Source organism: Heterocephalus glaber, unplaced genomic scaffold (assembly GCF_053883595.1).
Source record: "Heterocephalus glaber isolate CG9 unplaced genomic scaffold, H.glaber_assembly_v1.0 deba00000006, whole genome shotgun sequence".
Taxonomy (NCBI): domain Eukaryota; kingdom Metazoa; phylum Chordata; class Mammalia; order Rodentia; family Bathyergidae; genus Heterocephalus; species Heterocephalus glaber.
In genome coordinates, this window is record NW_028258136.1 from 694,107 (window position 1) to 720,735 (window position 26,629).

The 26,629-nt window shown below is 47.8% G+C and overlaps 2 protein-coding genes across 8 annotated transcripts; one reads left to right on the plus strand and one right to left on the minus strand.

Annotated features, from left to right (window-relative positions):
• The first annotated feature begins 11,538 nt into the window (after positions 1-11,538).
• On the plus strand, positions 11,539-20,266 carry Nrgn (neurogranin). 2 transcript variants are annotated; one of them, XM_004874462.4, is made up of 5 exons: positions 11,544-11,638; positions 11,975-12,169; positions 18,585-18,811; positions 19,039-19,056; positions 19,461-20,266. In XM_004874462.4, exons 2-3 carry the CDS (start codon positions 12,155-12,157, stop codon positions 18,804-18,806), a joined length of 237 nt encoding a protein of 78 aa, XP_004874519.1. In that variant the 5' UTR covers positions 11,544-11,638; positions 11,975-12,154; the 3' UTR covers positions 18,807-18,811; positions 19,039-19,056; positions 19,461-20,266. The 2 variants fall into 2 exon arrangements, with proteins under 2 accessions (XP_087044716.1, XP_004874519.1); XM_087188590.1 differs by lacking the exon at positions 19,039-19,056 and having other exon boundaries at positions 11,539-11,638.
• Positions 20,267-20,515: 249 nt separating this feature from the next.
• On the minus strand, positions 20,516-26,518 carry Vsig2 (V-set and immunoglobulin domain containing 2). 6 transcript variants are annotated; one of them, XM_004874467.3, is made up of 8 exons: positions 26,333-26,518; positions 25,610-25,712; positions 24,971-25,134; positions 24,358-24,565; positions 23,136-23,294; positions 21,919-22,038; positions 21,658-21,802; positions 20,516-20,731 (listed from the first exon to the last, which is right to left on the minus strand). In XM_004874467.3, exons 2-8 carry the CDS (start codon positions 25,668-25,670, stop codon positions 20,557-20,559), a joined length of 1,032 nt encoding a protein of 343 aa, XP_004874524.1. In that variant the 5' UTR covers positions 25,671-25,712; positions 26,333-26,518; the 3' UTR covers positions 20,516-20,556. The 6 variants fall into 6 exon arrangements, with proteins under 6 accessions (XP_004874524.1, XP_087042228.1, XP_004874522.1 ...); XM_087186102.1 differs by lacking the exon at positions 23,136-23,294 and having other exon boundaries at positions 25,610-26,518; XM_004874465.4 differs by lacking the exons at positions 25,610-25,712; positions 26,333-26,518 and having other exon boundaries at positions 24,971-25,596.
• Between the last annotated feature and the right edge of the window lie 111 nt (positions 26,519-26,629).

Here is a 26,629-nt window from a genome sequence, read left to right on the forward strand (position 1 = left end):
AGTAGAGTTTTTGTTCCAAGGGTATCTAATTAGAATATCAGAGTAGCCAGAGTAGCAGCTGCACATGGACTACTACCAAGTACAGTCTGCAGGAATGGTGGAGGAACTGAAGGAGTTCCAAAGATTATACAAACAGGGGAGCCTGGATGAACATCTACTCTGCCTATATTTCCTTTCAGTGCTAACACTGGATATTTTGTTTTTATTTTTAAAAATGAAAAGTTTTTTCATTTTGTGGTCTGGTATGATTGATGCCAAGTCCCTTGAATAAGTACATATGTTAATAATTTGCTAATAACTTCTGCCTACCAGGCCAAACCAGTGGACAGTTGGGTGGATAAAGATCAGCCTGCCATTGCCATTTTTTTTTTTTTTTTGGTACCTGGGATCAAACTCAGGACCTTGCACTTGCAAGGCAGGCACAGAGCCACTGAGCTAAATCCCAGGCCCACCATTCCCATTTATAAGGAAATAAGGACTACCACCTGTCAAACATTTTTTTGGTACTGGGGATCAAATCCAAGGCTTTGTGCATGCTAGGTGGTTGCTCTACCACTGAGCTACATTCTTAACCCTCATATATCACTTTTTAAAAAACCAATATAGATCAGCCATCTGGCTGGAGGGAATGTCCAAACCCATCCAGTCCTCATCTTTCTTTTAAAGGAGTTTTCTTTGATTGTCAGTTATTCTAAATACAGCAGGACAATACTCCAGATATGGTGAATATGATAGAAATGGTGAGAGGGATCAGGGGACAAAGGCTTTGAATGTGATTGCAGGAACTACAAGTGGTTACTTCAAACCTTACAATGGTTCCTTCAATCAAAGAAAGCCAAACTAGAACAACCAATTAGGAAGTCAAGGCTGCCTAAGAATGAATAAACTCATACTTGAATTCACTAGCTGTTTCAATTTAGAATTTTCAGGGCCTGTCATCAAAGAATCCCTGGAAACAACTTGAATATATGGCCCTCATCTCGTTAAAACAATAGGAACACTGATCTGATGCACTCAAACATCTCACATCATTACGGCATATTAAGAATCTATTTGTGTAAATATTATAGAAAACCTGAATGAGTATGGCTTAAATATATAAGGTTGATGTTTCTGTCCTCATGGCTTTAATATGTTGATGTTTTGTTTCATGGTCACAAGACAACAGATGCAGCTCCAGACTTCATGTCTGTCTTCAGGGCAAAAAGAAGAGTAGTACCAGCTTCATCTACTACCACTTATCTGGAAAGCAAGAGCTTTCCCAGAAGATTTTTCAGCAGAAATCTACTTGTGGGGCCGGAAATTTAGCTCAGTGGTTCCGCTGCCTGCCTCGCAAACGCAAGGTCCCAACTTCAGTCTCCAATACCAAAAAAAAAAAAAAGCAGAAATCTACTTGTGTTTCATTGCCATATATGGGTTTTGTACTCACCCCAAACTGGAAAAAAAAAAGTGAGAAAGTTTAACAGTCTTAGACTTTGACCCACTACCCTATCTGGGCCCATGACTGTCCCAATAAAGTTGCAGTTGTGTTGCCAAACAAGAAGTGGGAATGCACGGATATTGGCAAGGAAAGCAATAATGTGTTCATCCTAGTTTCATTAAGGTCTACTTGTCTTAGTTACTTCTCTCTTACTGCTGAGACAAAATACCCAACACCCATAAGTTAAGGAAGGAAAGGATTATTTAGCTCAAAGATTGTAGAAGTTTCAGTCCATAATCTGCTGGCTCCAAGGCTGGGTGGCATGGCAGACAGGAATCACAGAGGAGAAACAGTTCGTGGTGGGCAGAAGGTAGCCAAGCAACCAAGGGACCTTAACAGCATCTTTCTGCCCCTTTTATATTGTACCCAGGCTACTGGGATTAGGGCGGTTTCAAACCAATCAATGGACTGATTTAGTGATCACACACCCCTAATCCCAGCATCACACACTCTAGATTCAGCCGTCTCTGAAAAGGCATCACCTATGACTGTATGAGGCTTTGGGGGGACACCTAGACACAAGGCATAACATTCAATCCCTGGCCTCCCAAAGACTCATGCACATCCATTTAAGCAAAAGGCATTTAGTCCATCTCCAAGAGTTGCCAAAGTCCTAACAGTTTCAGCATTTCTAAAAAGTCCAAGTCCATAACCTCTTCTGAGATTTAAGGCAAACTCTTAGCTGCAAGTCTCTGTACAAATGAAAAGAAAGTTAAAAACTTCCTACATTTCATGGCACAAGACAGACATTACCATTCCAAAAGGTACAATTAGGAGGATACAAAGGAATGGGACCAAAGCGAGTCCAAAATCCAGCAGGGCAAGCATTAAGTCCTGTAGTTCCATATCCAGAATCTGAGGCAGTCTGTGGCAAGATGTGAACTCCAAAGGGCTTGGGTGGTTCTGCCCCTACTATACTTCTGGTCGTGATGGTAGGTCCCAGGGGTTTTCTTATGGGCTAGTTTTCTTCCCTCCTTGCAGGTTTCCTCAGACAATTGATGCTCCTGACTTCTCCAAACTTCTGTGGTTTCCATTGCACCTTCAGCTTCACACTCACAGTTTCACATACCGCCCTCTCAGGGGCACACTACCTGGCCTCCCAGGCCTTCTTCTGAAATCTGGGCAGAAACCTTTCTGACCCCACAACCCTTGCATTCTGTACCCACCTAAAACCAGCACCATGTGGATGATGCCAAGGTCTGCTGCCTGCTGAAGCAGTAGCCAGGCTTCCTTCTCTCTTGGCTGTAGGGGTCCAGTGCCTATGAACCAAACCCCAAGGAACAACTTCCTAGGCCACTGTCATTCTGGAACATAGTGTGCTGAGGCTCTTTTCTCAAAGCAAAATATTTTACCTTTTGCAACTCTGAGGCTACAAAGGCTGGAATCTTTTTGGTTCTTGTGATGTCTTCAGGCCATCTTTTCTGTTGTCTTCTGAAATACTTGGATTTTTCTTGCTAGTCTTTTCAGTGACTAATTTCTCCTCTGTTCCATCTTCGCAGGCCACAACTTCATTAGTACTTCCTTTCTGGCCAAATTCAATACATTTTGAGTCATTCTGCTGGGTTCTTTGCTCTCAATTCTCAACATAAATCTGGCTAAAAGCCCCCAACAGTAGCCATGCCACAGCCTCAACATTAGACTGCCTTGAAATTTCTTCTGCAAGATTAATTAGTCTTCTGCCCTTAATTTTAGTCCAGGCAAAGTCTCTGGACACAAGCAAAATGCAGACAAACTTTCTGCCAAGGTATAACAAACATCATCTGGAGTCCAACAGCCAGTGCTGTCACTCTTCCCATCAGAAACCTCCTGAGCCTGGTCTTTACTGGCATCATTTCTGTCATCATTCTGGTCTCCTGAGCTCTGACTAGAATCTCCCATCAAGTATGCCCTATGGCATTCCAGCTCTACTTTTTCAGCTGCACCTCCAAACCTTTCCTAACTCTTCCCCTTCCCACAAGCCAGCTCCAAAGGCTCCTAACCATATGGTCAGGTACAGTCACAGCAATGATCTCACTTCTCTGCTACCAAATTCTGTCTTAGTTACTCTTCTCTCATTGCTGAGACAAAATACCCAACATCCACAAGTTAAAAGAAGGCTTATTTAGCTCACAGTTTGTAGAGGTTTCAGTCCATAATTGGCTGGCTTCAAGGCAGGGTGGAATAGCAAACAGGTGTCACAGAGGAGAAACAGTTCATGGTGGGCAGAAGGTAGCCAAGTAACCAAGGGAACTTAGCATCTTTCTGACCCTTTCATATTGTATCAAGGCTACTGGGATTAGGGCAGTGCCAAACTAATCAGTGGACTGATTTAGTAATCACACACCCTTAATCCCAGCATCACACACACTAGATCCAGCCACCTGGGAAAAAGCCTCACCTATGACTGTATGAGGCTTTGGGGGGACATCTAGACATAAGCCATAACACTACTTATTTCCACAAATTATCCCAAATATGAGACTTTCCTGTTAGCATGATCTGACATGTCTTTAGTAAATCATAATGTAGCGTAGCTCCCCAACCCTGTTCCCAGTGAAAAGAAAGTGTCATCTCTTCTTCAAGAATCAAACTTTCTACTCCCTCTTTTGAGGAGCTTTTACTGCATAGGGTTGTATCTACAACAAAGCCCTTTGACTCTGTCTACTTAGGTCTATATGAACACTGAAAACCTGCAGAAAGACTATTAAAATATCTTAATACCTAAGAGTCAAAAGAAAGAGTGGTTTTACCTAGTATGCCTTTTCTCTAAACAACAGGAACATTCCTAGTAAAAACAACCTAATCAAGAAATCCAGAAACAGGTCATGTTCCAGCTCTCCCACCCTTATGCCACTCCAACACACAACCCACTGAAGACAAAGCAAAAATAACACAAATACATCAATGTGAATAACACCCAGTACACACCATATTAAACTTAAATGTTCCAACTAAACTGCACAACAACAAAAACTTGTAATTAATAACCCTTTATTTATTGGTGCTTCACTCTGACCTGAGAAATGTCAAACAAAAGAAACATCACTTCCTATGGTTACATCTGAAGAAAAATTATCTGGATGAAATTATTCTGATTTTTACATAGGGGAACACATTTTTCAAAATGACCAAATTCCAGGCTAGGGATTTAGCTCAGTGGTGATGCACCTGCCTTGCAAGTTCAAGGTCCTGAGCTCAATGCCCAGTACCAAAAAAAAAGGGACCAGATTCCTATGTCACCATTCAATTCTGGGGTAGGTAAAATGTTTTCACATTAGGTAGTTTTCTTGTGGAACCTTTCTTTCTCTTGCAGGTGGCATGCCAATTAGGCCCTAGAGTGATTAAATTCTAGTATTTGTTCACCTGTACCATGACAAATTGGATGACAGACCATGGATACAATTCTATCAATGTCTCCTTCCTTCTGATATTCAAAGGTAAGAGACTTTTCCATACCAACACCTTTACTATAAGAAGCTCATATGAAAATTCAGTATAAGATGATTTTGGAAATATCATCTTCAATCAGATGGCTGATATGAATTCATTTTAATAAACTGATATATGTTAGACCTTTAATTCCTTATAAATGGTAGTGATGGGCTAGTCTTTATCCACCCAACAGGCTACTTGTTTGGTTTGGTAAGTAGAAGCCATTAACATACAAATTTATTCAACGACTGGGGGATCAACCATGTCAGAGCAGGCTATGAAAGAAATGTCTCACCTTTTAAAACAAAAATAAAACCCTTCAAGATTAGCGCTAGAAAGGTCATCTCCAAAAGGAACAGAGTTTCAAGACCACAAAGCCTGAAAGCCAGCTTCCTCCTGCAATACCCACTAAGGCCCAAGCCAGCTGTCCTGTCTTGCCCTCTCTAGCCCAACACTGATTATGTAAGTGTAGATCAAATGTCCCCTTGCCTAGATAAGATGAAGTTGGAATGCTTAGTCAAGCTAAGAAAGAAAACAATAAAATGGAACTAGATAGAGTGTAACATTAAACTAGGTAAACTGGGAAGGGCATAGATCCTTCCTGGCTTTCAGGGCATCCTATTCTATCCTCCATGCTGCATGAAGGGGCCACTCAGCAAGGACTTCTGAGAAATACATCTCCATGTCTCAGTCCTTAGAATGGAAGCCCTGAGACCAGGTCTCAGAGAGATGAAAGCTGCCTCCCATGTAAGGCTTACCTACCTTGCAGAAATTATTCTTGCAGAAAACATATTCAAGATGTTGACAGAATTACAGCACTGCAGATGAAGGTATGCCTGATCACTGCAATATGCACTTGTCTTTACCCCTTGCCTCCTTTCCTATCTATATTCACTCACTCATTCCCCCTGTTATGGTTTCTTTCTACAATGTTCTCCAAAAGGCTCCTGTGTTCTGAGGTGGGGCTTTTTGGAAGGTGATTGGATCACAGAGCTAAAAATGCCATTGGGGGTAGATCGGAAGAGGTGCGTCACTGGGGGCCTGACCTGGAAGAGTGTATGTATCTCCCTCCCTGACTCCTCCCTTCTTTCTCTGCCCCCTGGCTGCCATTGGTTGGGCACCTTTTCCTCCATCATGCCTCTCTGCCATCCTGTTTCTACCTCTCAGCCTGCTGACCTAGAACTGAAACCGGAAACCAAAATAAATCTCTCCTCCTTTAAGTTGCAAGTGTTGGGTCTCAGTGATGGGAAAGTGACTAAGAGACCCCTCTTATTTATCCAATCATTCAAAAAAATTATTGAATATCCTTTATGTTCCAGACATAAGGCTACAGTGATGGAGAAAATAATACTAATCTGTTTCCTTATTTACTTTACATTTTGTGTTTCCCTAGCCCTATTAAAGTATAATCAACAGAAATTGTATATATTTAAGGCACATGATGAGATGATTTGATATGCAAATACATTGTGAAGTAGTTACTACAATAAAATTAATTAATATGCTCATCACTACACAGTTACCATTTTTGGTATTTGTGTGGTGAGCACATTCAAGATCTATTCTCATAGAAAAGTCAATGTGCTATATACTGGATACCAGAATCTTACTTCTTTTCCTATAGAACTTACAGTCTAATGAGCATATGCTTTCAAAATAAATACTAGCCAGAAACAGTGATACATGCGTGTAGTCCCAGAACTCTGGGAGGCTGAGGAGGGTCACAAGTTTAAGCCCAGCCTGGGCAACTTAGTGATTTAGCAAAACTGTCTCAAAATAAAAACTAAAAAGGTGCTGGTATGTAGATCAGTGTGAAGGCTCTGGGTTTAATCCCCAGTACTGAAAGAAAGAAAAAAAGAATGAAAGAAGGAAGGAAAAAAAAATATTGAGGAGTTCTTATATTTCGGAGATACATACTTAAATATTTATGAATAAAGTCATAATGGAGAATCATACGAAAATAGATTAAATAAGTTTGAGGGTGACTTGAGAATTGTTAAATTTGAATGATGGGTGCAGCGGAGTTAATTATATACCACTTCACTTTTGCATATGTTTAAATTTTTCTAAAATAAAAAGTTGCCTTTTAAAAAGATACATATTCTAGAGTTTGTTATTCAAATGTTATTAAAATTCATATTGCCTTGTTATCAACATGGTAGTGTTGGTCTGATGTTTCAGGTGGGCTGTGGAAGCCCAGCAGGTGGACACATTGCCCATCCATCTGGAGCTTTCATGCATGTGGCATGGGAGAAGCAAGCTCAGAGACAGAGACTGGTATAGATGTTTGGGGCTACATAGAAACAAGCAGAAAACCTTATACATGACTTTGAGTTACACTGAGACCCAGGAAAAAAGGAGCTGGAAGGGGAGGAAGCAGTTTTCTGGCATATCCACAGAGCAAGGGACAGTGTGTATGTCAGAGACCCAAGTAACTGAGCACCTTGCAATGAGCACCATTGGATGTTTACCTCATGATCCTGGTGAGCTCAAATATGTCACCATACATGAAGTTAGGACACAGCTTTAAGCATAAAATCCTGTGTGCAAGGAAGGAGATGGGAATTGTTGTTGTCAGGGCTCTTTGGATTGGGGTGGCATGAGTTTACAGCACACCCAATGTGCTGCACAACTGACATTTGTCCCTACCTCAAATGCCCTTCTGCCCACTCTATGGCCCCTTCCCTTACCTGAGCTTTCCTCTTGCGTCAAGTCAGTCTCATTCAGGACCCTTTACGATTATTCAAATTCTCGGTCATTCCTCCCACATCTCATCTCCCATAACACTCACTGTTTGCAGCATTCATTTGGCATTTGTCGCATATTACTTTAATTTGTACACACTTTACCTATGCACATTTTTCATCAGACCATAAGAGCCAAGAGAGAAGAGACGATATCTGATTTGTTTACCACCTGACTTATCACATGGAGCCCAGTACACAGGGCCCAGTACAAATGCCAGGGGCATTTTAGAGGGAAATAGAATTCAAAGTCAGAACTCCTATGCTTTAGTCCTGGTTCTGCATTTCATTAGAGGTCCAACCTGTTAAGTGAATAACAGGTGACTTAACTTCTCTAGGCCTCAATTTCCTCCTAAGGAGAAAAAAATGGTTTGCAATAGTACCACATTAAATAATGAATATGAAATCACTTTGTATGGCATTATTCAGATTTAGCCTACTACTCATTCAATTCTTTTGGTTCTTTCCTCTGTCTTACCAAGTATAGTGGTCTCTCAGTGTCCACAGGAGACTTGTTCCAAGACCCCCATGGTTACCAGAATCTGAAGGTGTTCAAATCCCTTATATAAAATGGCACGATATTTGCATACAGCCTATGTGCATCCTCCTGCATTTCTCACTTACTTATAATACTTAATTCAATGTAAATGCTATGGAAATAGTTGCCATACTGTATTATGGAATAACAACAAGAAAGAAGTCTGTAAACATGTTCAATACAGATACAATTTTTTTCTGTATATTTCCAACTTGTAGTTGCTTGAACCCACAGATGCAGAATCTGTTATGGAAGGTCAACTTCATATTATACCACATCTATATTGTGCCCCCAGCAGCACACTGCTTATAGAGTTCAAGAAATATTTACTTTTCTTGATAATTTTGCCAGCAATAGTGATGCTGAGGATGATTGATAACAACTGTTGATGAAGAAGACTTACTGGTCACCTAATGGCCAGAAAACCAAATTTTTAGATTTCAATGCACCCTTAAGCTATGTGCTTTCTCCCCATCTTCTTTCTGATGCACGGGGTGAGGGTGTAATGAACCCTCTAGTCTAGCAGAGGGCCCTTTAAAAAATGTACCCGGGCTCCTCTGCCAACAAGGTTGCTAAAAATACTACTACAGCAAAAGCTGAAATATTTGCAGAGAAAAGTGAATTCTCTGCTACCCCCTCCCCTCTACCCAAATGGGTAAAATCCTGACCTAAGAAACCCCCAGATCAGCTCTGCCAAAGGCACAAACCTCCTACTTTCCACCTTTCCTCATTATAGAGTCCCTGTGGGCTTGAGCTGGGATGTTATGTTCAGAAAGTGCCCACTCCAAAGAGGGGAAGCCACAGTATTGGCAAATAGATTGTCACATGTCTTGGCTTTCCTCTCTGCTTACTAGGACCAAACCTCTCCCAATACCCTGTCTGTCCCAAGAAGGATCTGTATTGAACCACAGAGCTTCACACTCATCCATCTTTTATGCTCTCTTTTGTCTAACCATTGCCTCTTTGCCTGCCTTGGCTTCTGTTCTCTCCGCCTCTACCTCCACGCTCCCTGCTGCCTCCAGCCCATGACACTGACATGCCCCAGCTCCCTTGCTAACCCAGCCCTTCTAGAGCTCATCTCCTTCCCAGACCTGTAGCCCTTTTCCTTGAGGAGTTGTTGGGCTGGGTGATGTAGAGGTTTTGACATTAGAAACATAAAGGAGGACTACGGGGTTGAGCTGGTTAATAGCTAAAACTCTGTCCTGGACCAGGCAGGCCAGCACAGGGAGCACCACCTGGCATTGCTCTCCCAAGGCCCAGAGCCTTGAAGAGGCAGGCTCAGCAATCCCATACTGCACCTGTCCCATTTCCTGGCTTAGTTATTCAAGAATCACAGCTCAAAATCCCACCAGCTCACCTGTTCACAAAGTCCATCTAGCTCATCCAGAAAGGGGACCTCTTACCATGCTTACTGTGTCCTCTGGCCCCCAGGCAGTGAAGGGATCCAAGCTGAGGAGTCATTGGGTGTCATTGTGTGACTAGCTGTTCAGGGTGTGTCTCTGTGACTGTGTGGACACTGTGCATCTGCACCTTTGGGTCTATGTGTATGTGTCAGTTGCCTCTCAGTGTTTTGAGTTTGGGTCTGTCTTTTTCAGATCTTTGCCTTTCTGTCTTTTCCTCACCTCAGAGCCTGCCCATCCCCCAGGGCAAGCACTGTGGCCAGTTCTGCGTAGGCGCCTCAAGTGGGCAGTTGCTGAAATGGTTGTTTCTCAGAGGAAACTGGCAGTTGCTTTATCTGTTCTCTAATGGGTCCGCCAGTATTGAAAGACACCTTCACCCCACACAAAGGTGTCTTTCAGGAAGAAAGAAGGGCTGTGCTGTCTGTGTGGGAGTTTGGAGGTGTTGTTGTAAAGCTACCCCCCACCTTCAGCTCTGACCAGCAGGAAGAAAGGCCCAGAGGCAGCACAGCCTGCAGAGGGATGTTGCCTAGCAACTTGGGAGATTTTGCTGCAAACTCACCAAATCCCAAATTTCTCTGCTCTGATTTGGGAAGGGAAAAGCACAGAGTCCAGGCCTGATAGCCTCTCTACCCCTCAATTTCCTCATTCCCACTCCCCTCTGGATTCTGAAGTAGAAGTCCAGAGAGAACTGGCACAACCTAAGGCTCCAGATGTGCCCATGATGTAGGCAAGGGCCTGAGCTCCCAGGACATCCTGGCATTTGGTGGAGGTGGGGGATGGAGGATGTGCCAGAGACAGATTGGGGAACAGATTTTCAGTTACAGGGGTGGGTGGGTCTCAAACATGCTGGGAGAGACACCCCTGCACCCCAAGCTCTGGAATCCCAGCCAGTCCCCAGCTCAACTCAGGGCCCCAAGTTGACTACCTTGTCCTTGCCCTGAATGGACACTGGAATTTCCCTTGCAAACGTTTTCCCTTTGGCAAGGAAAGCCTCTGGCCCAAACATTTGGGTGCCATGGAAGCATGTAACAGCCACAATGTGACTGGACACAGTGGTTTTAGATTCCCTGCAGGGCTATTTCAGGGTCCCCTGTGCCAGTCAGAGCCACAGGGCATTTCCCCTTCCTCTGCCCTGACCAGCCAGAATTTCCTAGCCTCTCCCTCTCCCCTGGGACCTTAGCTAAGAACGACTTTGTCATTTTCTCAGAGATGGTCCACCCTACCCACAAAACACCACACTGCCCACTCTGGCACCCTGGCAACCTGGGAGAGGTTGGTGCCCACAAAAGTGGTGAGTTGCCCCTCCCAGATGCTCCTTCCCTATCTCTCCTTCCCAGCTTCTCCCAAAGCCCACATCCTTCCTCACCATGGACCCAAAGGGCCAATTATTTTTGATAATTCCCAACACTGCTTGGTTACAGGCTATTTTTCTTCTTCCAAAGATCAGCGGGTGAGAGTGGCTAAATTTTGCCTTATTTTGAGGCTGTGGATCACAGGCGAGCGAGAGTCTGATATGAGGAGTGGAAAGGGAGTGAGGTGTGTCTCCTAACCCTGTACCGTAAACACCTACAACACCTATGTGTTGTGCATACATGATTCTGTCTGGTGCAAGGCAGGGAGGCAGACAGACAGAGGGTAGGATAGAGATAGATAAGACCTGACATGTTTGCTGCATGTTCGTAGGGTGATGGCACGTGTGTGTGTGCATGTGAACAAACATGTGTGTGTTTTGGGTGTACCCAAAACACAGGATGTCTACATTTACCTGCATCTGTCCAGGTGTGTGTACAAGGTCTGTGTAGTTGTTTTTGCAGGTTGCACCTGCAGTGTACGTACACTGGAGGAAAGGCACGTTTCAGGGAGCCTGGGGAATAACATATGTGGACATGTGGAGCGTGTGAGCCTTTGTGGTGATGTGTGCCCACCACCAGGTTGTGTACCAACAGCTCTCTCCATTCCACGGCAGGCACGAGGATAGGACCCCCTCCCCCGCCCCAGTCTTCGGGAGCCTATCTTTGCGGACTGAAGAGGAGGAAAGTTAGAGGGAGCCATATTCAGACTCCAGGTAGGTAGGTTGTGGAAGTGTAGGGAGGAGGGTGGGAGTTCGTGGTTTTCTGTGGGCGGCAGGGCATGCTGTGCCCAGATGTGAATGTGTTTGTGCCCTGGATGTCGGGGCCTCTTCTGCCTACTCCGGCAAGCATCTGCCTGGCTGTCTGCCGCTTAACTAGCAACGGCATTGAATTTGGGAGGATGGGATGTGTAGGAGGAATGGATGGAAGTGTGTAGGCGAAGGGGTTGGGGCAGGAGGGGGAGAGAGGCGGAGGGAGCGGGGGGGGGGTCCTCCCCAGCTCGCCCCGCCCACCCTGCGAAAGGCCCCTTCTGATTGGCCTCCCGGACGCAGGGCTCAGGTTACATTCGCAAGCGGAGCAGAGCGCGGGAGACCGGACCGAGGGGAGAGCCGCTGGTTCTGCTCGGGTCGGCGGGCGCCCCGCAGCCCCGGAGCCGCCACCCAGCAGCATCACACAGACCCCACCCCCGCCAGCGCCAGGCTCCACCCCAGCCCAGGACCCTCATCACTAGCATGGACTGCTGCACTGTAAGTTAAAGGGCCTGGGGGACCCGCACCGGCTTGGTCTGGAACAAGGGGCGCCGGCGAAGCCCTTAAGCGAGGAATGGAAGCGGGTGGGAAGAGCTAGGGGCCATAAGGGATCCTGCTGAAACGTGGATGACGGTGGTGGCAGGCACCTGCCTGACTTGAAAGCCCTAGGAAAAATTCTGCCTGACCCGCGGGGCTCTCCGCCGGGCTGTCTAGGATGGACCCAGAGCTAGGCAGGGCTTTACCACAGGGACGCTCCAGGTTAGACGAGAGGAGGAACTTGCCCCAGTGAGAGGCCCTGGAAACCGTGGCCACACGGAGCTGCAGCTTCTCCTTTCCCCTGGCACTTGGCCCCCACCCCATTTCCTATCCCACCGCTGCCGCCGCCGTCGGTGGGCGGACAGGCTGATCTCCACGACCCTCTGGCCGTCGTCTAAGCCCTGTACAGCCCAGGCGGGAGTGAGCGATTCATTTTGGTCTTAGTAGTGGTGATGAGCAGCAAGGAGCCCAGTCGGTATGGTTTGGCGGACGGGTTGGCTCGGCCCCCAACGCCTCCTGGCTCCGGATGGGACTGGGTGAAGTGACCGGGAGAGATCCCTGCTGGCGAGAGAAGGAAGCGTCTGCAGTTTGTCAGCGCCCACTTGGAGCCTGCATGCTGCCAGTGCCTGGCCAAAGTGTACTAGGTTGCTGCTAAGGTGACTCGGTAAGAAAGTGCCTGGCACGGGACTGGCCCCTGGCTCTCAGGGATCATGAGTATATAAAATGTGTTTATTTTTAGCCCCCAAGTACAGAGAAAGACTATTCCAAAGCCCTCCTGTTTTCTCAGTCATTTGGTCAACCCGGCTAAAGATACAAAAGGTTGTGGGGCTTTTCCAGCCTCCAGCCTACGGTGTGAAAAAGACAAAAAGGAAACAAGCAGTATAGCTTAGGAGGAAAGGATAGCCCAGTTCTGTAAAAGGTGAGCTTTCTTGATATCTAGGTACCAAGAGGCAGAGAGAACTTAGGAGCAAGTCATTGTTGTTGTGCTTTTAATTCTTACCGGTACCAGTTAATAGCTGCTCACCATGAACCTAGCACTTTAATCATCACAACAACTCTGTAAAGTAGGTATTATTTCATAGATGTGTAAACTGAGTTTTAGAGAAATTAAGTGATTCTTCCCCAGAGGCACTACTTCTAAGTGTGGAGGCAGGATTCAAGCATAGCCCTGTGTGATTCAAACAGCTGTACTTTAACCTTTTCTCCAAATAGCTTTTTCTCATTATAAAATGTGCTCATAATAGTGAATGTAAAGACTAGAGAAAGCAAAACAAAACAAACAAACAAAAAAAACAACCACATATAATCCCACTCCCTGAAAAATAACTCTGATAACAAACCTCTTTCCAGTCTTTTTCCCCTTTCCTGTTATTTTCCAGGAAGCTATTTTCTAAATTTATTTTTATGTATTTATGCTGGGGATTTAACCTAGGACCTAGTGCACACTAGCCACGTGCTCTCCCAATGACCTATGTCCCCAGCTGAGGAAACAATTTTTGGTTATGAAAAGAGAAATGGGGGTTTCTGGACTCCACTAAGGAAGAGCCCCTCACCACCAGCAGTGTCAGTTAAAGAAAATGGACAGTGGATTCTGAGTCATGGGTCAGGGGTGAGGGTGGTGATGCTGAGCAGAAAGGATTAAGGTGAGAAGATAAGAATGATGGGGAAGGGGAAGGAGGAGGCATCATGGTCATTGGAAAGAGATGAGTGAGCAAAGAATCCAAGAAGCCAAAGAAGAATCTAACCTGCCTCCTGTGGTGCCTGCAGAAGTAATGAAGGTAGGATGTAGGCGCCCTGTCTGCCAGCCCTGGTCTACCCTGGATGGTGTTGGGGAGTGGCCCGAAAGACACTAGTACAGGTCAAATAGATAGATAAATAGGTAACAGATGATGGGGTGTTGACAGCTAACAGCTGAGGGACTTGTAGAGATGGTTGGATGCAGTGTCCCTTAAAAAAGGAGACTACCAGTTCAAAAAGTATGGAGGAAGCAATTACACGATTACCCCAGTAACCCAGGGCCATAGGCATCTCCAGTGCACCAGGTACACAGGAGCTTTCCTTTTTCATGATCTATAGGCCCAAAGGGCTGAACAAGAGAGAGCACCATCTCAGACTGTGCAGAGGAGGGCAAAAAGAGGGAGATAGAGGGATAAGGGCAAGGCTGGGTCCAGACTTTGTCCTGTCCATTCCGTGCAGGGCTGGACTAAGCACTGGTAGGGAGCTGGGACACAGAGCGAACAGCGTGCTGCTGCCTCTTTCATTCTGGGGTTCTCTTAGATGACCACCTGGTGTTTGGGGATAATCTAGTCCAGCCTTATTCCCTTCTTTCCCCTTGGTGAGGAAGCTTAGACAGAAATGACGAAGGAAACAGATCTGCTTTTTCTAAGACTGTTTTGTTTCTGGTGGTGGCAGTGGTGGTGGTGGTGTTTTTTGCGGTGCTAGAGATCAAACCAAGGGCTTATGCATGCCAGGCAAGCATTCTACCACTGAGCTACAACCCCAGGCTGAGGGTGGTTTTTTAATCAGAGCTGTTGGTGCACGTTTGGTTGCTGTTTTACACAGCCACAATATGACTTTGCTACATTGATTTAATATGAAAAAGCCAAGGAACTTTTGTTTTATCCTCTTTCTTTTGCTTGGTCTAGTTGACTTGGTTTAGCTGAATGCATAGAAATAATTGCCTGCCCTGAAGCAGTCTGTTCAAACTTGGGGAAGTTATAAAACATCTCTGAGGCTGTTTCTTGTTTTCTAAAATGGAGATTAAATAAGGTAAAGTGTGCAAAGTGCTCAATAAAGAGCCTAACACATAATGGGCAGCAGGTAGCCTTAATTCTTAAAGCTGTTAGGATTTGTGAGCTAAAAGACACTTTACTCATCTATGCCTAGACGGGAGTAGAGCAGTGGCTCCTGCTTTCCAGACCAGTGTGCTTTCCACATCCCCTCTGCTTCCAGACGTCCCCCAGTTCATGCAGAGCTCTCAGGTACAACCATCAGTCTTGGCGTTGGAAGACACCAGCCAGGCACCTTGACTAAGGAGCCCCTTTCTGGATTCCTTTCACTCTCCTTCAGCTCTGCCTGTGGACAGGCTGCCTAGCAGCTCTGTCCTCAGGACCCAGCCAGAGGGAGAGGGAGCTGACTGTGGGGAGGAACAGCCAGTTGGGAGTGTCCTTGCCTGTTGTCCCAGGTTTCCATTCTGGAGACAGCTGGGGTGCATGAAGACAGCAGGTAGGGCCTTAACATAGTTGGGAGAAGACACCCCTTCCTCAGCTCAGCCTCCCCACACCTCCATAGCTGCAACCCCAAGGAGGAGAGGTGAGGCAGAAATTTTTTTTATGGCTGTTGCCCTCTTTTGAGAAGCTTCACTGTTCCCTGAGACTAATCCCAAGAAAGACTTAGGCTCTGAGAATCAAAGAACGTAAGGGAGTTGGTTGGGTTTTAGGTGAAGAATAAGATGTCAGGGAGACCTCTAGACCTGGGAAGAGCAAAAAGGGTGTTTGGGTCCATTCCCACCCGCACCAGCCTCTTGGTAAGTCCCTGTGACTGTGTCTAAATTGATAGGGGGCATCTTGAGAACAGACTGAAAAACTGGGAAGCCCAGGAAATGAGGACAGCCTGAGGAAACATGGTGAGGGAAGTATTTGTAAACCTGGCTTACGCATCTGGATTTAAACCTGTGCTCCTGGGGCAAATGTGGATGGGAAGAGGATCACTAAAGCCGGGCATGGCGGCACATGCCTGTAATCCCAGCACTAGGGAGGCTGAGGCAGGAGGATCACAGTGAGCTTGAGGCCAGCCTGGGCTACATAGTGAGTTTGATGCCAACTTGAACTACATAGCAAGACACTGTTTCAAAGAAAAAAGAGGATCACTAAAGGCTCACTCAGACCCTGTCCAATTCTGACAAGTGTACAGCTGATGGCCAGGAGAAGGTAAGAGTAGAACTGAATCATCAGACTTTAGTCATCTTATATTGAGAAGAAAAAGCCAGTGAAACAATGGACATCCTCAGCCAAGAAATGAGGGCAGCCAAGTGTGGGGGCCCAAGCCTGTAATCTCAGCTACCTGGAGGGCTCAGGTAGGAGGAGCAAAATGTCAAGGCCAGCCTGGGCAATTAGTGAGACTCTGTCTCCAAATAAAAAATACAAAAAGAAGTCAGGCATGGTGGCACATGCCTGTAGTCCCAGCATTTGGGAGGCTGTGGCAGGAGGGTCACTGTGAGTTTGAGGCCCACCTGGGCTACATAGTAAGTTCAAGTCCAGCCTGGACTACATAGCAAGTTCCTATCTCAAACAAACAAAAATAGTTGGAGATGTAGCTCAGTGGGAAGGTCTTAGGTTCATACTCAATACCATGGAAGGAAGGAATGGAGGGAGGGAAAAAGAAAGAAAGGAAATAAAAGCAAATTCCTAGAGGCCAAAGGCCCAAGATCAAAGGAACAATGCCCATCTAACTTCATAATAACCACCCTTATCCCAATCCACACTGATATTGTAAGTAATGTTAAACTACAAAGAGGGCCAGGGGCTGAGACCCTCTATTCCAGAGCCTGGCCGCTGAAATCAGTACCATCAATTCCCTAATCCATTGTACTCTCAGCTGGGGCATGCTGTCTGACACATACACGAGTGGATCTGATCATGGTCACACATTCCTTAATGATGAGGATATGTTCTAAGACATGTGTCCTTAGGCTGCGCGTGGTAATGCACACCTGTAATCCTAGCACTTGGGAGGCTTAGGCAGGAGAATACCTGCAAGTTCAAAGCCAGCCTGGACTACATAGTGAGTTCAAGATCAGCCTGGACACAGCAAGACTGTCTCCAAAAACACTAGGCATTTATTGAGAACATAACAATGTAGCTACACAAAATGAGATGACTATGACAACTCTAGGTGATCTAATCTGATGGGGCCATCCTTATATACCTGTCATTGATCAAATCATTATGAGGTACATGACTATTACTGGGTCAAATTATATGAAACTCATCATGTGGACACTTTTGGTCTACAGAGGCAACTGTTTTGATCAACTTAATAGTATATAAAACCATCATATAGCTACCATTTATTGAGCAACTAGATTGTGCCAGAAACTTTGTGCACATCATGCTAATTTCTTCCCCACAATCCATAGATATCATTATACTTATTTTTCAGACAAAGAAGATAAGATAGGGAAAGATTACATAACTTGGCCAAGAACACAGAGTTACAGCAAGGGGTAGAGCCTTGGTTTGTTTCCTGGACTGCATGTGCTTATTCTACTGAGTAGGGGTTAAAAATATACTCTGAGGTCTAATATACAAAGGTTTGAATCTTTAGTCCACTGATAACCGTCTGTACATCCTCATAGGTTTTTTTAAGCATTCCAGTCCGTTTTATCATGGTAAACTAAGATACTATTAAAAGGGTATGTCATCACTTTATTGTTGAGGATTAAATAAAATGTCTGTAAAACACTACGTCAGTGCACCTGGAACAAAATAAGTGCTTAAATGGTAGCTAATGTCCTAATTCGTTTCTTCCCATGAGCACAAGGAAAGGGCTTCTTGCTCTGCTGTTCATTTCCTTGTCTTTTTTTTTTTTTTTGGTTTTGGTTTTGGTTTTTGGTACCGGGGATCAAACTCAGGTCCTTGGGCTTGCGTAGCAGGCATCGAAACCACTGAGCTAAATAAATCCCCGGCCCAACATCTTTCTTTCTTTTTTAAATCACATTTTCTTCAGACTGTCTCCTCTCTTCTGTTTTTGGTTCAACCTGGAGAACAGTAGGAAATAAGAGGGTCCATGAGAAAACAGTCTCCAGACCTCTGGCCCCCAGTGGGGTTGGCTGACTCCGTGAGCGGTGGCCTCATCCTCTTCCTAGTTCCAGTAATGAGCTCCGGTGCAGGTGCAGATCTACCCCGGAAGAGGCTGTCCTGCTGAGTTTTCTGCACCCTCTCCGTGGAGAATCCTGGAGTGGGACGGGACCCTTCTGAGATAGAGGCACCCTCTGCAAGCAGGGGGATGGGTGGCCACATCCAGAGTGCCTGCTGCCTAATCTCACCCTCTGCTTAACCCTGCAGCTTGCCTACTGGTAATGGCTACTAATAGGGCTGTTCGGTGTCTTGTATTCCGTCCCACCATTCACCTCTCTTTCTTGAGTTGGCTAAACAGTTGCATCCACCTGGCCCTGACCCTCTTTACCTGCTGCTAGCCCGGAGGAAACACACACACACACACACACACACACACACACACACACACGCAGATGGGCGCAGCTCCCTCACCTCCCAACGGTGTTGTCCCGTCTCAATCCCCTAGAGCTCTAGTCCTAACCTAACCCCGCGGGAGTCTCCACCCAGTCACCTAACAAGAACCTCCCTGCCCTCCCCAGGAAAGCGCCTGCTCCAAGCCGGAAGACGACATTCTAGACATCCCGCTGGACGATCCTGGTGCCAATGCGGCCGCTGCCAAAATCCAGGCGAGTTTCCGGGGCCACATGGCGCGGAAGAAGATAAAGAGTGGAGAGCGCAGCCGGAAGGGCCCGGGCCTCGGGGGACCAGGCGGAGCTGGGGGCGCCCGGGTTGGCGCGGGCGGCGGCCCCAGCGGTGACTAGGCCAGGTGAGGTCGGCGGGCGGGCTGGGTGGGCTCTGGTTTCCCAGCTTTCCACTGAAGGAAAGGGAAGACTTAGGACGGGCTGAAGGTGCAGAAGAGTGTAGATGGACCTATGGGTGGAGGACCAGGACCGAGACTGGTGGGTGGAAAGAGAGTAGGGGTGAGGCGGATCCCAGGAGCTCACCTGTTTTTCCCTCTCCACCTTCCCCCTTTTGCCCCGCCCTGGACCGAAGACCCGAACATTTTCGAAGGTAACGAATCCCATCCCGAAGCAGCGAGGGTGGGAGATGGTAGGAGGGCGAAGAGGAAGAGTTCCCCGGCCTCTGTCCACCCCACCCCCTCCTAGGCGGGGCAAACGCACCTGCAGGGTTTCAGATGCATGCAGAAGCCCGAGGCTGCGACAGGGACACACCTGGACCAACTCAGAAATGCAACCGCCCTCATTTGGCTGCTCGGGGGGCCGGCCCGCCCGAGGGCCGAGCACACTATGGCTCGCTCACGTACCCTCCGCGGGCTCGCCGCACCTCAGTGACTCGGCTGGGGTGACTGGAGGCCCTGAACTCCCGGCCCTGGCGCTCTGTTCGGAAAGGGAGACCTGGCCTAGGGGAGGTGAGGGCCAGGGGAGGACGGGCTCTCAGACCTTCTCTCTCCTCAGTTCCCGAGGAGAGATGGATGCCGCGTCCCCTTCGCAGTGACGAGACTTTCCTACAGTGTTGTGACCCCCTCTTTGCCATCAACCTGCCAGCTTCAGGAGCCCCCTGCTTCCCAGAGACTTCCTCTGCTCAGGCAGGCTTCGTCGCGGAGTTGCCAAGTCCGTGCCCTTTTAGTTAGAGCTCCAGTCTAACGTGGTCCCCCTTCGCACTCCCTCCCCACCCTACCCCCCAACCCCGCGCTCCCAAATTTCCCTTTCGCTTCTCTCCCACCTCTCCCTGCACCCAGCATGCAGCTCTGCCTCCGCAGCCTCGGTGCACTTCCCTGCGCCCACTGCGGAGGGCGCCCTGAGTGTCGCCCGAGTTCACTCACTTGAAAAGGAAAAAAAAAAAGTCCTTTTGTTCTGCGCGCAGCGAAAGGGGACGCCCTGCGTCTCTGTGTGGTTCCCGACCTAGGCTGGCCCCAGAACTTTAGATCTGGAGCAAACAAAGAGGATTTTCATGCTGTCGGACGCCCTGTGCTCTGATCATCGGAAGGGAAGTCCCTATCCTGCACCTGCCTGTTGTCTCCCCGTCCTGACCCTCGGCGCACCCCAAGGGCAGCCTCTCCAGCTCTCCAGTTGTTTATGGAAACTCCGAGCGCCTGGAGGCTCGATAGGGGGAGCCTTCCACGGGCCCGTCCCTGCCCCTCGTCCCCGCCGGCCCTGCCCCGCGGGGCTCCTGGGGCTGTGGCCGGAAGGTTTTTAAACTCCGTGTGTGCATGTGACTGTGCTGGGTTGGAATGTGAACAATAAAGAGGAATGTCCAAGTGTTCAGAGGGTGCTGGAGGGGCGGGAGGACCAGGTCACCTTCTGTTGCTTAAATCTCATTTGATAAAACTGCCTAGGGGAAGGAGGTTAGGTGGAGTGGCATCTGAGTTGAAACTTATTTCTTTGACCCAGCCAGCCTTCCTGCCTGCGTACAATGTAACCTCTGAGACTTCATATACATTCCTTCCCTTAACGGGATTTCTGGATTGCAGGAGGAATTGACCGTTTTGATAGAAAAAAATGGAACAAAATGATACCCAAAGACTTTACTTATTGGTATCCCTCATCCTCCTCAGGGATGGGGAGCAGATACAATCATAGGGAGCTTGGACTTGGTGGTCGTCGTAGTGCTGGCAGACTTGGTGGTTGTCACAGTGCTGGCAGACGGGGACCTCTCCAAGAGGCCTTTCCTAGAACTGGCCTTCGGAGAGGCCTGTTCAGAAATCCCAGGAGCCACAGCGTCCTCCCTGATGGAGACAGACAAATTTTTACTGCAGACAGACTCACACTTCAGAGGATGGCTATGGTCTATTCCAGGGATTTTAAAATTTTACTGTACATGAAAATCATCCTTGGAACTTGGGTTAAAATAGATTCCATGACCCATGTCCCAGACACACACCCCGATTCTGCTGTACAAGAGGTACAAGGAGTGGCCCAAATCTGAATGTTTAACAAGTTCCTGGTGATTTTCTGTCTAGATATAATGAGGATCACACTTTTTTTTTTCTTTTTAAAATATTGCTCTGATTAAGACTGCAGGTCTTGCAGCTAAAGTGGATGACAGGCATCTTTGGCCTCCTTTCCTGATTGCCCCACACAGAACTAAACTCAGCAGAGTAATCAGGACAAATACAACTCCTTTATTTCCAAATGGGTAACTGTGCTTTAAAAATTGAGAAAGTAGGGGCTGGGGATTTAGCTCAGTGGTACTGTGCCTGCCTCAAAAGTGCAAGGTCCTGAGTTTGATCCCTGGTACCAAAAAAAAAAATTTAGAAAATAGCCAGGTGTGGTGGCGCATGCCTGTAATCTCAGCACTTGGGAGGCTAAAGCAAGAGGCAACTTTGAGGCCAGCCTGGGCTACATAGTTCAAGGCTGGCCTGAAGTAACTACATGGAGAGAACCCTATCTCAAAAAAGCTGAGAAAGCAAACATTTTAAGTGTGAGTAAGTTCAGAGCAGTCCTGCAAACCAAGCCACCCCTGCCCAACCCCTCCGCCCTGTGTACCTTGCTTACACATTCAATAGGTTGTGCTGCCCCTGCCACCACCAAAAGCTAAGCAGCACTCTACCCTCAATGCTTCTCATAGTGTCAGGATTTGAAGGCTGACAGCACCTACTTTGAACCCAAGCCTATTTCTCCCTCTGCACCACCTCCTAACCCTCCTGCTCACCGAAGGTCACTACCCCTATATGTCTCCTTGGGTGTCTTCTTCCTCTCTTTCTGGAACCTGATCAGGCAGAACACAGCGACTGACAGCAGCAACACACCCAGAAGCACCCCAATCAGTGCCCCAGCCACTCGGCCTTCAGAGGGACCTAAGGACACACAGGACTTTCAGAGTTGCAGAACTTCGTTGGCCCTCCCTCAAACAGGTTCATGCAGCCACCCTGAGCCAAGCCTTCCAGCCAGGCCTCTTCCCAACATCCCCTACCGGTCACGGAGATGGTCAGCTCACAGGATGCAGTGCCCATCTGGTTGGTGGCCACACATCTGTAGGTGCCCGAGGAAGTCGAGGAGAGATTGGTAAGAATGAGCTGGCCAGACACTTCATCTAGAGGATGAAGAGGAAGTGTGGTATCGCTCACTCAACTCACAGTGAGAAAGTACAATTCCTTTCATACCTACAACAATCCTGCCAAAGGGGGCCTCGCCTCATTCAACTGGTGGGAAAACTGCCATAGAGAAAGCAATTTGTCTGAAATGATCCAGAGAGTAATTCCAAAGCCACTGCCACTTCTGCGTTTTTTCCACCCCCACATAACTGCCTTTTCAGGAGTTGGGGAACTGCATACATGAAGGCCATACAATTGGGGGTGACATACCTATTAGCTGGGGTCAGGTTCCTTGTTGGGGATAAAAAGCTTGATTGCTAAAAAAAAAAACAACTCTGGAGTACCTCTGAGCTGACTAGAGTGTTTCTACAAACTCTGACTTTCCTTGAGAAGGCAGAGCACATATCAGGAAGTAATCCAAGGGAGGGGGGTCTGGATATAGAGATATATATATATATATATTGATATAGAGATTTTCTGGGGCTACAGGGAGAGATAGGGCAGCTGGAGCTAACAAAAAGAAGCCAAGAAGCTGAGGCTCTTAGGTATTTGACTCCTGCAAAGAAACCAGCAAGATGACTCCAGCCAGTCCATGCTATTCTGCCTCAGTTTCTTCAGGAAGTCTGGAAATGATTCATAAACCTTAAGAAATTAAAAGGAATCCTCCAAAAGTAAACAAGTAGAAATCTTAAGAATGTCCCCCACCCTCTGCATTTTCAGGATTTCAGGAGGATATTACTTCAGAAATGTTCCCAGGGGCTAGGCGTGGTGGTGCATGCCTGTAATCCCAGCACTTAGGAGGCTGAGGCAGGAGGATCCCTGAGTTGAAGGCCAGCCTGGACTATACACAGTAAGTTCAAGACCAGCCTAAACTACATAGGAAGACGCTGTCTCAAAAAAAAAAAGCAAAAGCAATGCTCCCAGGAACCCAGTCATAGGCTGTGCATGAAGAAAGAAAGAGCCGTACAAAGAAGAGGTGGGGAAAAAGTGGTTTGTCTCATACCCTGGTCATGGAACTTGTAATGTGTAATATGAGGGTTAGAGACCAGATTTGCTCAGTCTCTAGGCCCCTCTTTCTGATGCCGTGGGTCCTTACCTTGAACCATGCTGCCAGGAGAAGGTGTAGGAAAAGATCCAAGGCGGACCCAGCTGTACACTGGCTTGGGAGCTCCCTGGGAAGAGCTGCATCTCAGTGTCACAGAGCCTCCTACAAAAGTTGTCCCACTCTGACTGCACGAGGGGCTACTGGGGGGCACTGCAAAAATCATACAAGTATCAGAAATCTTCTGGGCCGGGGATGGGGATTTAGCTCAGTGGTTTCGCTGCCTGCTGCACAAGTACAAGGACCCGAGTTCGATCCCCGGTACCAAAAAAAAGAGAAATCTTCTAACCCCGTACCCATTGAGTGCCTGCGCTTCCTGCCTCAATACACTGCTAAACAGTGGCCCACTTCTCTCCACTACCACATCCCCAGGAAGTGATTTCCACTATTGGAAATTCTGATTGTTAGAAGTCTTCCTCAGGTTGAGCCAAAATCTGTGTTAATATGATATCCACCCATTGGCTCCAGTTCCTGTCCTCTGAGCCCACAAAGAAAAATCAAAATCTCTCCTCCATATGACAAAGCCCTTTAGATATCTGCACGTAGCAGTCACATGCCACATCCCAGTTCTTGTTTTTTTATCTAAATGTCTTTGGCCGCTTTAGTATCTTTTTCTGGTTGCCTACTTCTAAGCAGGCTGATTTAGGGTGAGATGGAAGCTCTGAACAAAATCTGTTGCTCAATGATGGGGGCTTAGTTCCTTTATCGTCTCTTTCTTTTTCTTTTTTTTTGACACAGGGTCTCATTTTGTAGTTCAGGCTGGCCCTAAACTCACTATGTAGCCCAGCCTGGCCTCAAACTCACAGTGATTGTCCTGCCTCAGCCTCCAGAGTACTGGGATTACAGGCATGCACCATCATGCCTGGCTGGCCCTTAGTACCTTTAATGGCCACTTCTCTTCTCAGCCAGAGGTTAGGGGGGACAGAAAACAAATTCAGCTACAAAAGGGAGTTTCCTCCCTAGTGGAGCTGGTGGGGGCGGGCTCATATCCCCATATGTGGGAAGGGCTTCCTCTCTCAGGCCCTAAGGGAGGAGACATTGTGTAGAGCTGGAGTGTGACCATCTAGATTAGAAGTTTTGAGAAGTGCAGAGTTTTTTCTTGAGGTCACCGGGGCAGTTGTGCCCTTCGGTGGAGATCAAGACTTGGGGAGATTTAAATGGCCCAGTATACACTTTCAGCATATGTAGGTGGCTAGTGGATCCCCTGACACCTTACCCAGCACAGTAAGGTTGATTAGTCCCAGACCATTGGTGTAGAAATCCGGAGGGTTGTTAACCTGACAGAGATAGGTTCCGGTATCTGAGGGGCGGACATCCATCAGTTTCAGGGTGGCCACCCCTCCTGTGGGGGGATTCTGGAGCAGGTTGGCCCGCTCTGCCTGGGAACCAGTAGGATACAGGTGGCCACTGGTGAAGTACAGGATCTGGGAAAAGGCAGAAGACACACCTGTGTCACCCTTTCTCCCTGACCACAACTCTACAGTCCTACTTGGAAGTGCAAATGAGTCCCCTCACTTAGCCAGTGAAGTTGATTATCTTGAACCATGAAGGGATAACACAGCACCATATCAAATGCAGCACTTCAGTGTCAGTGAGTTTAGGAACTGAAACTGGGGCTTCACTAACAAAGGAGTTGGGCGTAGGAATTATGGAAGAGAAAAGGATGAAACAGGGCCACATAGACTGCAGCCCTGAGAAGACCTAGGAAGAGCCTACTTGTTTTTTCCCAGCTGATTCCCAGATGCCACCCCACTCCCATTCACGCCCTCATCCTGGGCAAGCCCTCCATTCCTTGCCAGCCCCCCTGCACACAGTTGCCCTCAGCTTACAGGATGCGATGCAGAGATGGGCTTCCCAGGCTGCACAAAGCTCCACTCCAGGGCGAAGTTGTCCCCCACGGATGTGCTATAGCTGCAGACCAGCTCGGCAGTCTTGCCTACCGGCACACTCAGCGGCTCTGTGGGCACCTTCACTTCCACGGCCAGCCCTGGGGCTGAGGATGCAGAGGGAGATCTGGACCCCAGTCCCCATGAACTGGAGGTTCCCACTCTCACAGCATCTAAACCAGAAGCTAAAAGCTTCCTCCCCATGTGCCACCCCTTCCCCTTAATCCAGTCACTCCATCTCCAAGCCTGAGGTTTCCAGAGGGAAGGAAGAGCCCATAGCTGAGCTGGCTTTTGTGGGTAAAAGGGCCAAGACTGGGCCAGGTATGAGGATGTGTTGGTAGGAAAAGGAAACAATACTCCCTGGATAGAGAGGCCGAACTTGCCCAGCCCGCGTGCCTGCCTCTCTCCTCCTCCGCCCTCAGGCCCCCTCCTCACCCTCACCCCTTTCCTAGCCTCCTAGGCCCCTGCTGCTCGGGCAGCTCCAGTCCACTGGTGGGGACTGAGCAGATCCTAAGGACTCAGGGAAGCCAGACTCCTGCCCCCAGCTCTGGAGTAGGCCCACCCAGCCCAGCCCCTCCTCACCACTCAGGCTCAGGAAACGCAGCAGGGTCCCAAAGAGGAAAGGCCCAGGGAGCCAGGCCATGGCTGGCTAGCTCGGTGTGTTGGTCTCCGTGGGTGCCTGGGCCTGAGGAAGGGAAGGGAGTGCCCAAAGGGCAGCCTCTTTGTGCTGGGCAGGAGCTAGCCTGGCTATCTCAGAGCAAACAAGGGGAGAGGCTAGCACTCACAGGTAAGCAAATGCTCCTCCCTCCCCCAGGTCCAATTCTGGAGTCACTCTAGCCTGGCTTTCTTCTTACTTCCTCCTCCCTCCAAAGTCTGAAACTGTCAGGCCCCCCAGGGAAAAGGCTGGTCTTGGGGTGGGCACACTGGGGCAAAGTCCCAGAACTGGAGCTCCACAAGGAAAGTGTCTTTGGAGGAGGAGGAGTTTTTGATACCAAGAGCTAGAAATGACTCCACCACTTTGCCCCCCGGGGGTAAAGACCCCTTCAGTCACCTTCAGGGATTCCTGTCCCTTCCAAGCTGCTCTTTCACTACTTCCTGGGGTAGAAGTCTCCATGGAGACTATACCAACTCCCCATTCCCAGGTGTACCCCACTTGATGGGCAGAGAATCTGAGACCTAGAGATCTCCCACCTTTGGCAGGAAAGGACATGTTGGTATTCAGTCATAAACCTATACCACATCCTCTGCTCAACTCTACCTGGATATCAAGAGGGAGAAGATGTGTTTGTTAAGGTCTCTTCTCACCTGGCCTGGAGAGGAAGAAGAGACGAAGTTCAGGAACACCCAGCAGGAAGCACCAAAGCTCCAGCAGCAAGTGAGCAGCCAGTTTCACAGCCTTACTCTTCAGACTGTTTAGGCTGGGGTCCTAGCCTCAGACTCCTGCTGCTTCCCTTTTCCATGGGACAACAAATGGCCTTTCCAAGGACCCTAGAAGAGCCATCCTGAGCCAGCAAGCTCTGAGCTGTGAGGAAAAGCCCTCCTGAGCACAGAATGTGAGTAGGGTTCACTCACATCTTCCTGAAGCTCAACTACTAGGAATTC

What these genes read in the sequence shown, in the direction of transcription:
- Vsig2 (XM_004874465.4), bottom strand. Translation starts at nt 25,231, where the DNA reads ATGGGGAGGAAGCTTTTAGCTTCTGGTTTAGATGCTGTGAGAGTGGGA. An exon ending in CCATCTCTGCATCGCATCCT is followed by an intron (nt 24,566 to 24,970) that starts GTAAGCTGAGGG and finishes GCCTTTTCCCAG; the next exon opens with ATCCTGTACTTCACCAGTGG. An exon ending in AATCAACCTTACTGTGCTGG is followed by an intron (nt 23,295 to 24,357) that starts GTAAGGTGTCAG and finishes TGATTTTTGCAG; the next exon opens with TGCCCCCCAGTAGCCCCTCG.